Here is a 14,593-nt window from a genome sequence, read left to right as displayed (position 1 = left end):
ACCACAACGCTGTGAAACTAGAAGTCAGTTACAAGAAAAAACCTGGAAAGACCACAAACACATGGAGGTTAAACAATACTACTAAGCAATGAATGAGTCAACTGGGATATAAAAGAAGAAATTTAAAAAGTACACGGAAACAAATGAAAACAAAAACGCCAAGTTCAAAGCCTTTGTGACACAGCAAAAATGATTCTGGGAGGGTGTTTACAGCAATACAGACCTACCTCAAGAAGTGAGAAAAACCTCAACTAAACAACCCAACCTTACACCTAAAGGAGCCAGAAAAAGAACAACAAACAAAACCTAAAGCCAGCAGAAGAAAGGATATAATAAAGATTAGAGCAGAGAAAAAAAATGGCATAGAAACTAAAAACAAAACGAAACGAGAGACACAATAGAACAGATCAGTGAAACAGGTTCTTCAAAAATAATCAATAAGATTGATAAGCCCCAGCCAGACTTATCAACAACAAAGAGAGAGAGAGAGGGAGAGAAAGGACCTAATTAAATAAAGTCACATACAAGAGAGGTGAGATAACAACCAACACCACAGAAATAGAAACAAGTATAAGAGAAGATTATGAAAACCATATGCCAAAAAATTGGACAAACTAGAAGAAATGGGTAAAGTTCTAGAAACATACAACCTACCAAAACCAAATCAGGAAGAAATAGAAAATTTGAACAGACCAATTACCAGCAAAGAAGCTGAATCTGTAATCACAAAACTCCCAACAACAACAACAACAACAACAACAGGCCAGGACCATTTGCTTCACAGGCAAAGTCTACCAGACATTTAAAGAAGAGTTAATACCTGTTCTTCTCAAACTATTTCAAAGAATAGAAAAGAAAGGAAAACTTCCAAATTCATTCTATGAGGCCAGTATCACCCTGATACCAAAACCAGATAAACATACCACAGAAAGAGAGAACTACAGGCCAGTATCTCTGATGAACATAAATGCAAAAATCCTCAACAAAATAATAGCAAACTGATTCTAACAATACATTAAAAAAAATCATTCACCATAATCAAGTGGGATTTATGCCTGGGTTGCAAGGGTGGTTCGATATTTGCAAATCAATCAATGCGACGCATCACGCGAATAAGAGAAATGATGAGAACCATATGGCCTCGATAGATACAGAAAAATCATTTAACAAAGTACAACATTTATTCATGATAAAAACCCTCCACAAAGCAGGTTTACAGGGGACATACCTCAACATAACAAAGGCCTTATATGAAAAACCCACAGCTTATGTCATTCTCAATGGTGAAAACCTGAGAGTCTTTCCCCTAAGGTCGGGAACAGACAAATATGTCCACTCTAACCACTTTTATTCAACATAGTCCTGGAAGTCCTAGCCACAGCAAACAGACAACAAAAAGAAGTTAAAAGCATCCAAATCCATAAGGAGAAAGTAAAACTTTCACTATTTGCAGATGACATGATACAATATATGGAAAACCTGAAAGACTCCACCAAAAAAACGTGCTAGAACTGTTAAACAAATTCAGTAAAGTCAAAGGATACAAAACCAATGTAAAGAAATCCATTGCATTTCTGTATACTAATAATGAAGCAGAAAGTGAAATTAAGAAAACATCCCATTTACAATTACACCAAAAACAATAAAATATCTGAGAATAAATGTAACCAAAGAGTTGAAAGACTTGTACTCTGAAAACTATAAAAACATTGATGAAAGAAATTCAAGATAAGATGACCCAAAGACATGGAAAGACATTCCGTGCTCATGGATTGGAAGAACAAATATTGTTAAAATATTTATACTATCCAAAGCAATCCACACATTTAATGCAATCCCTGTCAAAATACCAAGAGCATTTTTCACATAACTAGAACAAAAATCCTAAAATTTGTATGGAACCACAAAAGACCCGAAATAGCCAAAGCAATCTTGAAAAAGAAAAGCAAAGTGGGAGGCATCACAATTCCACACTTTAAGTTATATTACAAAGCTGTAGTAATCAAAACAGTATGGTACGGGCACAAAAATAGACACACAGATGAATAGAACAGGATAGAAAACCCAGAGGTAAACCCACAACTATACAGTCAATCTTTGACAAAGCAGGAAAGAATATCCAATGGAAAAAGACAGTCTCTTCAACCAATGGTGCTGGGAAAACTGGACAGCTACCTGCAAAAGAATGAAACTGGATCACTTTCTTACACCATACACAAAAGTAAATCCAAAATGGATTAAAGACCTAAACATGAGACTTGAAACCATAAAAATCCTAAATGAGAACAGGGCAGTAACTTCTTTAACATTGGTTGTAGCAACTTTTTTCTAGATAGGTCTCCTGAGGCAAGGGAAACAAAACAAAAATTAACTATTGGGACTACATCAAAAAAAACCCTGCATGATGAAGGAAACAATCAACAAAACTAAAAGGCAACCTATAGGAGAAGATATTTACAAATGATATAACTGATAAAATTTCCAAAATATATAAAGAACTTATACAACTCAACAGCCCACCCAAAATAATCCAGTTTAAAAATGGGTAGAAGACATGAAGAGACATTTTTCCAAAGAAGACATCCAGATGGCCAACAGATACAGAAAAGATGCTCATCACCACTTATCATCAGTGAAATGCAAATCAAAACTAAAATGAGATATCACATCCCACCTGTCAGAATGGCTAAAATCGCCATTTAAGAAACAAAACAAATGAGCAAAGGGAAAAAGAGAAAGAAAGACAACACAAGAAACAGACTCTTAACTTCCAAGAACAAATGGCTAAATGGTGCCTGGGTGGCTCAGTCAGTTAAGCGTCTGACTCAATTTCAGCTCAGGTCATGATCTCAGGATTTTGAGATTGAATCCCATGTTGGGCTCCACCTTGAACATGAACTCTGCTTAAGATTCTCTCTCTCCCTCTCCCTCTGCCCTTCCCCCCATGCATGCACACTCACCCCCCCCCAAAAAAAGAAAGAATGGCTAAAATAAAAAACACAAGAAACAACAGGAGTTAGTGAGGATGTGGAGAAAGAAGAACCCTCTAGCACCATGGGTAGGAATGCAAACTGGTGCAGCCACTCTGGAAAACAGTATAAAGTTTCCGTGAAATGTTAAAAACAGAACTACCCTGTGATCCAGCAAGCACACTACTAGGTATTATCCAAAGAATTAAAAAAAAAAAAAAAAACGAATTCAAAGGGATACATTCACTCTGATATTTATAACAGCATTATCTACAATAGCCAAATTACGGAAGCAGCCCAAGTGTCCACTGATAGATGGATGGGTAAAGAAGATGTGGTATATATATATACAATGGAATATTATTCAGCCATAAAAAATGAAATCTTGCCATTTGCAACAACATGGATGGAACTAGAGAGTATAATGCTAAGCGAAATAAGTCAGTCAGAGAAAGACAAATACCATATGATTTCACTCATATGTGGAATTTAAGAAACAAAACAAATGGGCAAAGGGAAAAAGAGAAAGAAAGACAACACAAGAAACAGCCTCTTAACTTCCAAGAACAAACTGATGGTTCCTAAAGGGGAGGTGAGGGGGATGGGTGAAATAGGTAATGGGGATTAAGGAGTGCAATTGACATGCTGAGCACGAGGTGATTAAAATAAAAACAAAAAATTTCCATATCTAGGGGCACCTGGCTGGCTCAGTCGGTGGAGCATGCAACTCTTAATCTCAGTTAGTAAGTTCGAGCTCCACGTTAGGTGTAGAAATGACTTAAAAATAAAATCTTTAAAAAAAATTTTAAATGTGTATCTATATATACCTATAGGTTTCCTGTTCTGGAACACAACACAATAGACCCACTTTTTCCTGTTTCTCCTGCTAAGTACAGATTCTTTCGACTCTGGGCTTTATATATAAAACAAACGTAAGGAGAAGGACGGAGAGAAGGTTAAGGACTGTGGGACCTGAGGAACAATACGTGGTGAGTTCTCTGGGGTTTCTACTTGCCTCACATATTCTATTTTTTTTTTTAAGATTTTATTTATTTATTCGACAGAGACAGAGACAGCCAGCAAGAGAGGGAACACAAGCAGGGGGAGTGGGAGAGGAAGAAGCAGGCTCCCAGCGGAGGAGCCTGATGTGGGGCTCGATCCCATAACGCCAGGATCACGCTCTGAGCTGAAGGCAGACGCTTAACCGCTGTGCCACCCAGGCGCCCCTGCCTCACATATTCTAGACTAGGTGCTGGAGAAGATAGAAACTCAGAAATGCTAATGGGAGTAGGTAGGAAAAAATCCCCAAAAAAGTCTTCTCTTTTTGGCCAAAGAAACAAGAATGGAGCAGCTTAGTGAGCCAGAAAACTTTTAGGCAAGTAACCACCCTACCCCCGGCAAGCTCCATGAAGAAAACCAGCTGCCCCCTACTCCCATAAGCAAAAGTCAAATGGGAAACCCAGATTTTCACCCTTGCCCAACTGTAACAATTCCCCTCATTTGGGTGGCATGAGAAAAGATCAAGTGGGGAGTCAAGGTTTTCATCCCTGCCCAGCAGTAACAAGGAATCAAGGGAGGCAGAGTGGAAGCCAAACTCTTTCCCCGCCATCCAGTAGTAATGTGGCCTCTCCATCACTGTGGTGGTTAGCAAAGAGCGTGTGCGAAGCATGTAGCAGCAAGGCCTCCCTGCCCCTAGGGCATGGTTGCTGAGTGGGGAACCTGGACTGCCACCTCCACCTCACAAGAATAAGACAGTGTTCCCCTTCTTCCACTGGCAGAAGATTTGAAACAGAAGATTTAAATAGGATCCAGAGTCTCATAACTTAATACCTAATATGTCCAAGATATAATTTAAAAATCATTTATCATACCAAGAACCCGGGAAATCCCATCTTAAATGAGAAATGACAGTCAACAGATCCTAACACCAAAATGACACATCTTGGAATTATCTGACAGGAATTTTAAAGCAAGGGTGAACATGATTGAATCAAATGAAAAAAAGTTAAAGTCTTATCAAAGAAATAGAAGATATAAACAAGAACCAAATGGAAATTTTAGAATTGAAAAATACAATAACTAAAACTTTAAAACTCAGTAGATGGGCTCAATAATAGAATGGAAGGGATAGAGAAAAGACTTGGTGAACTTGAAGATAAAACAATATAAATTATCCAATCTGAAGAACATAGAGGAAAACAGACTAAAAACAAATGAACAAAATTTCAGGGACTTGTGGGACTATAACTGATAAACTAATATTCATGCCACTGGAGTCCCAGAATGAGAGCAGAAAAAGGGTAGTGCTAAAAGGTATTTAAAGAAATAATGGCTGGGGTGCCTGGGTGGCTCAACTGGTTAAGCATCTGACACTTGATTTTGGCTCAGGTCATGACTTTGGGGTCCTGGGATCAAGCCCCGCATCAGGCTCCACACTCAGCGAGGAGTCTGCTTCACTCCCACTCACTCTCTCTCCCTCTGCTCCTCCCTCCTCTCTCTTTCTCTAAAATAAATAAATAAATAAAATCTTTTTTAAAAAGGAAATAATGGCTGAAATTTCCCAATTTTGGCAACAGACATAAGCCTAAGTTTCAGCAAACTGAGTGAACCCAACAGGATGAACCCCAAAAAATCTATACTTAGACATCACAGTCAAACTTCTAAAAACCAGAGACAAAGAAAAACAACAACAAACTTGAAAGCTGCAAGAGAGTAAGTGCCACCCAGCATTTTGGGAAAGAGCAATTCAAATGACAGTTGATTTCTCATCAAAAAAACACAGAGGTCAAAAGGAAGTGGCACAACTTTTCTCAAATGCTGAAGAAAAAGAAATGTCAACCCCAAATTCTAAATCAAATGAAGCTAGCCTTCAGGAATAGAGGAGAAATAAAAACATCCTCAAAGAAAAACTAAGAGAATTTGTTGTCAGCCCATCTACCCTAAAAGAATGACTAAAGGAAGTTCTTGAAACAGAAATAGTTTTAAAAGAAAAAGAAATCTTGGAACATCAGAAAGGAAAAAAGAACATTAGAAAAAGCAAATCTATAGGTAACTACAATATACTTTCCTTCTCCTCTTGAGTTTTCTAAATTACATTTGACAGTTGAAGCAAAAAGTATAACATCATCTGATGTGGTTCTCAGTCTATATAGAGGAAATATCTAAGACTATTATAAATGATATAGGGTAAACAGATTTGAAGGAAGGTAAGGTTTCTATACTTCACTCAAACTGGAAAAATGTTGACACCAGTAGACTGTGATAAGTTATGTACGCATAATGTAATTTCGGAGCAACCAGTAAAAACCTATACATTCAAAAATACTATAGATAAATAAAAATATAATCCTAAAAAGTTTTCAAACAACCCACAGGAAGGCAGGAAAAATTAAAAAAACAAAAACAAAAAAATGGAGAAAACAGAAAACTGATATTAAAATGGCAGATGTAAGCTCAAAAATTTCAATAATTACACTAAATGTAAATCGTCTTAAAAAACAATTAAAAGCGAATAAAGATGGGCGCCTGGGTGGCACAGCGGTTGAGCGTCTGCCTTCGGCTCAGGGCGTGATCCCGGCGTTATGGGATCGAGCCCCACATCAGGCTCCTCCGCTATGAGCCTGCTTCTTCCTCTCCCACTCCCCCTGCTTGTGTTCCCTCTCTCGCTGGCTGTCTCTGTCTCTGTCAAATAAATAAATAAAATCTTTAAAAAAAAAGTGAATAAAGAGTGACTCAGCTAAATCCAAGGGCATTATGCTGAATGGGGTGGGGGAGCCAATCTCAAAAGGTCACATACTGGATGTTTCCATTTATATAACTGTTCATTTCCATAATAAATTACCACAAACTGGGTGGCTTAGTACAGAAGACTTAATCTCACAGTCCTGGAGGCTAAAAGTGCAAATTCATGGTGTCATCAAGGCCATGCTCCCACTGAGGGTGATGAGGGAGCATCCTTCCTTGCCTCTTCCAGCTTCTGGTAGCCGCAGACATTTCCTGGCTTGTGACAACTCTACTCATTACATGGTATTCCCCCTACATCTCTTCATATAGTCTTCCTTCTGTCTATGTCAGTCTCTATATCCAAATTTCCCTCTTTCATAAGGACATCAGTCATATTGGATTAGGGCCTATCCTGATGACCTCATTTTAACTTGATTAACTCTGTCAAGACCCAATTTCTAAATAAAGTCACATTGTGAGTTGCTGGCAGTTAAGTGTTCAACATAACTTTTTGAGGGAACACAATTCAACCCACAACAACAACATTCTCAAAGTCACAACATTATATAGATGAAAAACATATTAGTGGTTGGGGATGGTGTGAGGTTAGGTAACGGTTGTGACAATAAAAGGGTAGCATGAGAGATCTTCGTGGTGATGGAATAATTCTGTATCTTAAGTGCAGTGACAGTTACACGAATCCATGCATGTGACAAAATGGCGGAGAACTACACACACATTTATCGATATCCTGATTTCAATATTATACTATCGTTATATAAGACATAACCGCTGGAAAAAAACGGGTGCGTAGGACCTCCCTGTACTACCTTTGCAACTTCCTCTGAATTTTTATCTCAAAATGGAAGTATACTATATGGATATGGATATGCCCACACTAAGACACATAATCAAGAAGTTTCAGAAAACAAAAAGATTCTACAGCTTTGAGAGAAGAAAAAAGTACATACACAGGTTCAACATGGAACATAAAAGAGGATAGAACAACGCCTTCAAAACTGAAGGAAAATGAGAATTGTATACCCAGCTAAGCTATCAATCAAGTGTAAGGGTAGAATAAAGATATTTTCAGACACATGAGACCTCGAACCAAGTATCTCTCATTAAGCTTTTCTCAAGAAGCTACAGGAAGATGTGTTCCAGCAAAAGCAGAGAGCAAACAAAGCAAGAGGAAGACAGAATCCAGGAGACAAGGATCCCACCAGAAGAGGAAAGAGGGAACTCCCAGGATAAACATCAGTGCTAAACCTACTTGGTTCAAAATGAGCGAGTAGTGACGTGAGCCCTGCTGCTGTATCCATGAGGCCTGGCGGCTCCTTGTGAAGGGAGGATCACTACCTGCATTTGAAGGACACCTGGGGTGTAGTGGGGAGACATCGAGAGCTGGTGGCCCCTAAACCTAGGAACCTAATCTCTCACGTCTCGCTGCGAGATCCTGAATGGTGAGATGTGGATGATGACACGTCTCACAGAAGGCCACTGGGGGGAATTAGAGATGACATGTAATGGGCAACTGGGTGGGAAAAAGAGCTCTCAAATCCGTTCTTCTGTCTCATTCTTACCTCTAGTTCGTGGAGGGGAACAGGTTGTGACGGAAGGCAGGAAACACACTTGATCTTTATGGTCAGGGGGTTTAAGTCCTGCTTTTGCTCCTCAGTCATGATAGGAACTTCTGTGTTTAAAGTCAAAAAACAATCTAAAATGCTGGCAGACTTCCCCCTGCCACGACTCACAATAGTTTGCCATCCTGGGGGGTGGGGAGGGAAATACACACAGCATTAGACTGTTACTCATGACAGCCCCGAGATGAGTGCAGAGGGATCGGGCAACCCGAGAAGAGCCAATGATGAATTATAACCAAAAGAAGAAAACATCAAAAAAAAAAAAAATTGGCAAACACCTACTGGCAGCATATTATATACCAGTTTCTCGAACTGAGGTCCCTTAAGTTCCCTAAGAGAATTTATTGTTGTGGTTTAATCTTGACGGTCGTCTTGTAATATAAACATTTCCTGGATCATCTATAGGGATACTGACGCTTAGGTGGTCCCCTCACGCAGTCTGATTTACTTGGTCTGGGATGTAGCCTCCATACTGGGGTTTTTGAAAGCTCCCCACGCAGGGCGCCTGGGTGGCTCAGCTGGTTAAGCATCTGCCCTCGGCTCAGGTCATGATCCCGGGGTCCTGGGATTGAGTCCCGCATTGGGCTCCTTGCTCAGCAGGGAGCCTGTTGCTCCCCCTGCTTGTGCTCTGACAAATAAATAAAAAATCTTTATAAATGAATGAATGAATGATTGAATGAGTGGAGTTAAATACAATTTAAAATGCAGTTCCTTCATCACATGAATCACATTTCAAATGCTCAGTAGCCATGTGTAGCTATGAGCTACTGGACCAGACAACGCAGCTCTAGAACATTCCATCACTGCACAGAGCTCTACTGGCGAGTGCTGCTCCGGGCAATTACTTTAGGACAGAACACATTCAAGAACACGTAATGCAGGGTCTCTGGTATGGCGGCCAGCGGTGCTGCCTTAACCGGTGTGGTCCAACAAGAAAAGCAGATACTGGTGTAGAACGTAACTGGTATGTTGGAGCCGAATCAAGCACGGCGCACCTCCGGCTGGGATGGGTTTGCAGGAGCGCAACCAGGGGAAAGGGTGGGTGAATGGAGCCACGGAGTGGCACACACACAGCCGGGAGAATCTTTTTCTCATGAAAGGGGTCCATACATCCTACCAGGTGGAGACATATTGGCGTGGGGGTGGAGGGAAGGTAAAATCCTCCAGTTGTACGAGCAGAGAGGCCTAGGCTCCCATCCTGGCTCTTTATCTTAGCAGTCCCGTGACCTACAAGTGAGAGGCTCTGTGGGGCTTAATTTCCTCATGTGCAAAATGGGCAGAGATCCCACCGTGCTTAGGGTGAAGGGCTAAGGGGGTTTACGTACTGAAGGTGCTGGGAACACTGCCCAGCTCATAGTGGGTGTTCAGAACGATCAGCTCTGCTCCTCTCACAAGGCCTGTGACTGTATGCCTAGGGCACACGAAGGCCCAGTCACTCACACTCAGAAACAGCTTCCCTTCCAAAGCAAGCCATGGCCCGGGGTGCGCCGCCAAGCGCACGGGCCAGGAGCGTGGGGCCGCGTGCAGCTCCTGGGGGCAGCGCTCCGTGCTCCCACGGCTTTCTCTTCAACAAAGCTACTCGTTAAGGCCACAACTAATCATCATTCATATTCTAGAACCTTGTAAACCTTTTCATGGAAAAGACTGCCCAGTTTAGAAGAGACCTCCAGTGCAAACATGCACTCAAATCATCATTCAGAAACGTAGGGAGGTGTCAGCCATAATTCCAGGGTAGGGTTTCCCCACCTCAAAACCACAGACACTTGAGGACAGAGAATTCTTGGCTGTGGGGACCGTCCTGAGCATTATGGGACAGCAGCATCCCTCTGCTTCCACCTGTGACAACCAAAAAAACCTCCTCCTATGACCAAATGTCCCCTGGGGACAAGTGGCCAGGCTGAGAGGCCCCGCTCCAGAGTAAGAGAAAAGGAGCCCAGGAATGGACCCCGGAAGGTGCTCGCATCTACAACGGCCAGACTTGAGTGTGCGTTAATGTCACTGGATCCTCGGAACAGCCCTGTGTGGCTGCTATCGTCTCTGCTTTGTAGACAGAGAAACTGAGGTCCAGCAATGTTCCGAAATCGTCCAAGCTCTCTCGGCCAATAAGCGGTGGAACCCAAGTCCAAACCAGGCCTGCCTGGCTGCACTTGGCCTCTCCACTACGCAACAAAAATATAAGCTCATTCCAGAGTCTTTCTAGAATCTTAATGGGTTACCGGTCACCAAATATTCACCACTAAGGGATGCAAGGCCTAGGGCCTAATTTGAAATCGAAGATGATTACCAAAAATTATCATGTTGGTTTTGGGGATGATCTTATGCTATTATTTTACGGCAAAAACAAACATCCAAGGTCCTTCTTAGCTTAGGACCATAAACCACGATACCGGTATAAGGGAGGAGGTTTATCTTTCTGTCTTCCTTGCTGGAGGCCCAGCGTCCTGCATCCAGACCACCCAAATGTTCTGACAGAAGCCACCTCCACACATAACCCCTCTGTGTCCTACTGTTCGCAAGGTTAAAGCATTATCTCGCGTGACCGTTACTGCAGCCCTCTGGGGTGGAAATTCTTGCCCCTATTCTGCAGATGAGGACGTGGAGTTGAAGGACTCAGAGACAATGGCCGACTTGCTGGGCAATGGCTGAGCCAAGATTCCAAGTGACTGTTTGTCACTGATGCTCTTGGAATCACTGTCCCATTACAGGGCCATGACGACACAGGTTAGAGAGAGAGGAGGCCCAGTCACCTCTGGGCTTCGCCCTGCTGGAAAAAGTCATGCCAGGCTGGTTGAGACCATCTGAGCTTCTCCTTCCTCCCAGAGCAAAATTAAGAAGCAAAATCAACCTCGATCCAAAGTCAGGGGGTCACCCGGACCTCACCCACCTACAGGCACGGGTTTCTCTTGGGGATTCAGCCCACGAGGTATTCCCCAGAGACGTCTGCCCCAAGCAGGAGCAAGCAACCACCATGCGGAGGCTGGGTCCTCCTGGAGCGCAGACTGAGAGTGGGTAAGCGTCTCTGAAAATTCGCTTCTCTAGAAAAGACGCCAACGCCACAGGAAAGCTAACCTGAAAGGCCCAACTTTAGGGGAAAGCTGATTTTCAAAAATCCATTTAAAGGTGAAAACTAAACAGTTGATAGTATTTCCTCAAAGCGTATCCACATCAACACAAGAGCTTGTGAGAAGACAATTTTCCTGGCACCTGTGGAACTTGACGCTGACTTTTATGGGGCAAAACCGCAAGCAGCTGCAAGGCTTCCGTCCAGCTCAAGACAGTAGCCTAAATTTCTGCAGACTGGCCAGTAGAGGGCGCACATTCACCCTGATGATCAAAAACACCCCCCTACCATGAATAGGCCGGAAAAGATTTTCTCTGAAAGAGGGCTCCCCCCATATTACTATTTTAAAAACGAAGTCGTATAATTTTACCCAAAATATATTCTGAGTTTTCCATTATCAAAGCCTAGGGATATAACATGCATACCTACTTATTATTTGTCAAACCGTAGAAAACCTAGTTTCCAAATTGTGACAGATCTTACGAAGCAAGAGAACGAAACCCGTTCTGCCCCTGAGCTACGTGATCTCAAGGGAATTGCTTTGCCTTCTCCAAGTCCTGATTCCTCACGGAACAAAGGACAGGCACCCCACCGGCACCCCTACAAGCTTACTGGGAGGCTCAGAGTTTGCCGTGAGCAGTAAAGAACGGGACAGAAATCCTGGCTCCCTCTCTCATTTCCTCTATTAGATGTTTTCATAAAAATCTGCAGGAAGGTGTTTATAAAAAGCAGCATCTTATTTAGCCAACAAAATCAGCACAGTTATTCTTCCAGGTTTCTTTGGAATCAGGCCTGAGTACAAACCCTGGCTTCGCCCTTACTTGCTGTGTGATCTCCAACAATACATCCGACCTCTCTGTGCCTCCTTCTCCATACAACAGAGGCACTTACCTCCACTTTGCTGAAGCGACTGTGAGCGTGGAGCTAGGTGGCAGAACAGAGGCTTGGGCAGTGTGAGCATCCCGTTTATGGACATTCTAACCACACGTGACAAGACAACCAACACCTGCTGGGACCAGGGTAGCCACCTGCGAGGAGCGGCATCACCGCCAGCTCGGTAGAGAAGGTCCCATGTTTCCCGTTTCCTTCCACCTTGTGGACGGTTTCCTCTTCTGCTCGAGATTTCTTCCTTTTCTTCTGGCTCTTCTTTCTCCCCTCGGAGTCTATCCGTTTAACTGTGAAATCAAAGGAAGGAAATAAACGTTAAAAGGGTCTCCTATCCAAGCTACCATATGTGAATGCACCCATGCTACAGAGATTCAGAACGGTTCTGGAAGATCCTTGAAGGCAGAGGTTGTCCTTTTTGCTGCTGCCCTTCTCCAGGAACCAGAAGAGGGGTCTACATACAAATAGCAAACCGGTTGTCAGTTACATGCAGGAAGAACGTGAGGGCCCTTCTGATCTCCCACCCGCGCTGACCCAAGAACACGGGCAGAGGGGGCTGAGGTTGGAGGACGATCGGGACCGCCACACACCAAACTTCTCCCCCAAGTCAGCTCTTCACCACAGCGCAGGGCTAAGGTTTGTGCTTGCGAGTTGAAACCACCAAGGTTCCACAACCAGGTCTTCCCCTCCTAATTCTGAGCCTCAGTCACCCCATCTGTAGAATGGGGGCAACCGTGCCTGCCTTGTAGGGTGTTGAGAAGAGTAAATGAGCACAGGTATCTGAAATATTCAGCTCTGTGCTAAGCTCAGATCTGGGGCAGGGGAGGGGGGAGAAGACAATAAGACATATGTATCTATGGTAATTAACACCACGAGCTATTTGTTCCGTGATACAAAGACCAGTGGAACAGACTATAGAAAGCCCAGAAATACACTGCATGCGTGAGGGGACTTAACAGATGCCAGAAGTGGCATTTCAGATCAGTGGGAAAGGATGGACTAGTCAATTAATGACACGGTCTCTCCATTTGGAGGCAAATGAAATGATTGGGCATCTCATGCCCTTAGCAAAATGAAAGGCAGACTAACGGTGGAAAACAAAAAACTTCAAAATAATTCGAAGAATACGTAGGAGACTACTGATGTCTGGATGAGGAAGGATTTCTTCAACATTACCAAAAGTACAAACTGGAAAGGAACAGTGACATAACTGGTGTGCAAACCAAGACAGCACACGTAAAGTGTGATGTCACAGCCTATGATGCTTACAGTGCCTGTAAGTGCCCATGCATAATTATCCAGAAGATGTAAAGAATAAAGCTTATGGATTGGTAAGAAAAAATGTAAAACCCAGGGGCACCTGGGTGGCTCAGTCAGTTAAGCATCTGCCTTCAGCTCAGGTCATGATCTTGGGATCCTGGGATGGAGCCCCAAGTCCCCAGGTCAGGCTCCCAGCTCAGCGGGGAGTCTGTTTCTCTCTCTCCCTCTGTTCTTCTCCACCACTCATGCTCTCTCTCTCTCAAATAAATATTTTTTTAAAAAGTATAAAACCCAACAGAAAAATAAGCAAAGAAACAGGGATAGGCAAATCACATAAACTGTGACCTAAGAAGCATATGAGATGCTGTCAACCCCACGAGGAATCAGGAAGGAAGCCCCTGACTGTGCCAAGCATGGCTGATAACGTGGACAAGCTGGAATTCTCAGGGCTTCTGTCAGGAGGGCAATAGGTACAAGCCAGAGAGTAAAAATCGGCAATACCTACTGAGGGGTCAAGGTGTGTTTGCCATGCCCTAGGATACCCCTGGGCAAATGCCCTAGACTCTCTGGCATGGGCAGAGACCTGCACACGGCTGCTCGTTATCACAGTGTTGGTGACACTGGGAAATTGGAGACAAGTCAAATGTCCCTCAGTGGGGAGTCCATGGGTGAAGGAGGCCACAGCCATCTGATGGGACACTCTACAGAAGTTACAAGGAAGGAGCCGGACTTACACACGTGGACACAAGAACACCTCCGAAATCGGGCGGAACACAAAGAGCAAGTTGCAGGAAGATACGTACAGTATGAAACCATTCCGGTAACCATAAAAACAAAACTCAATACAACAGTGTTTGAATGTGTCAGAAAGAATGGGGCGGCAGGGAAGGGTCACACCAATTTCTACGTAGGATAAGTAATGCTTTTTTTTTTAAAGATTTTATTTATTTATTTATTTATTTATTTATTTATTTATTTGAGAGAAAGAGAGAGCACAAGACAGCACAGGTAGGAGGGAGGGAGAAGCAGACTCCCCGCTGAGCAGGGAGCCC

The 14,593-nt window shown here is 43.0% G+C and overlaps 1 protein-coding gene across 1 annotated transcript in view; it reads right to left on the bottom strand.

The window, feature by feature from the left end:
• The window catches only part of CFAP92 (cilia and flagella associated protein 92 (putative)), a 55,964-nt gene that overhangs the window by 31,450 nt on the left and 9,921 nt on the right, over nt 1–14,593 (bottom strand). The window contains exons 7-8 of the mRNA XM_040628392.1: nt 12,425–12,571; nt 8,276–8,460 (exon numbers count right to left, since the gene is read on the bottom strand). Coding sequence (XP_040484326.1) covers nt 8,276–8,460; nt 12,425–12,571 — 332 coding nt within the window. The remainder of the gene's footprint in view (nt 1–8,275; nt 8,461–12,424; nt 12,572–14,593) is intronic.

This window comes from Ursus maritimus, unplaced genomic scaffold, assembly GCF_017311325.1.
Source record: "Ursus maritimus isolate PB19 unplaced genomic scaffold, ASM1731132v1 scaffold_14, whole genome shotgun sequence".
NCBI classification, from domain to species: Eukaryota; Metazoa; Chordata; class Mammalia; order Carnivora; family Ursidae; genus Ursus; species Ursus maritimus.
This window is presented reverse-complemented; position numbering and strand designations above follow the sequence as displayed.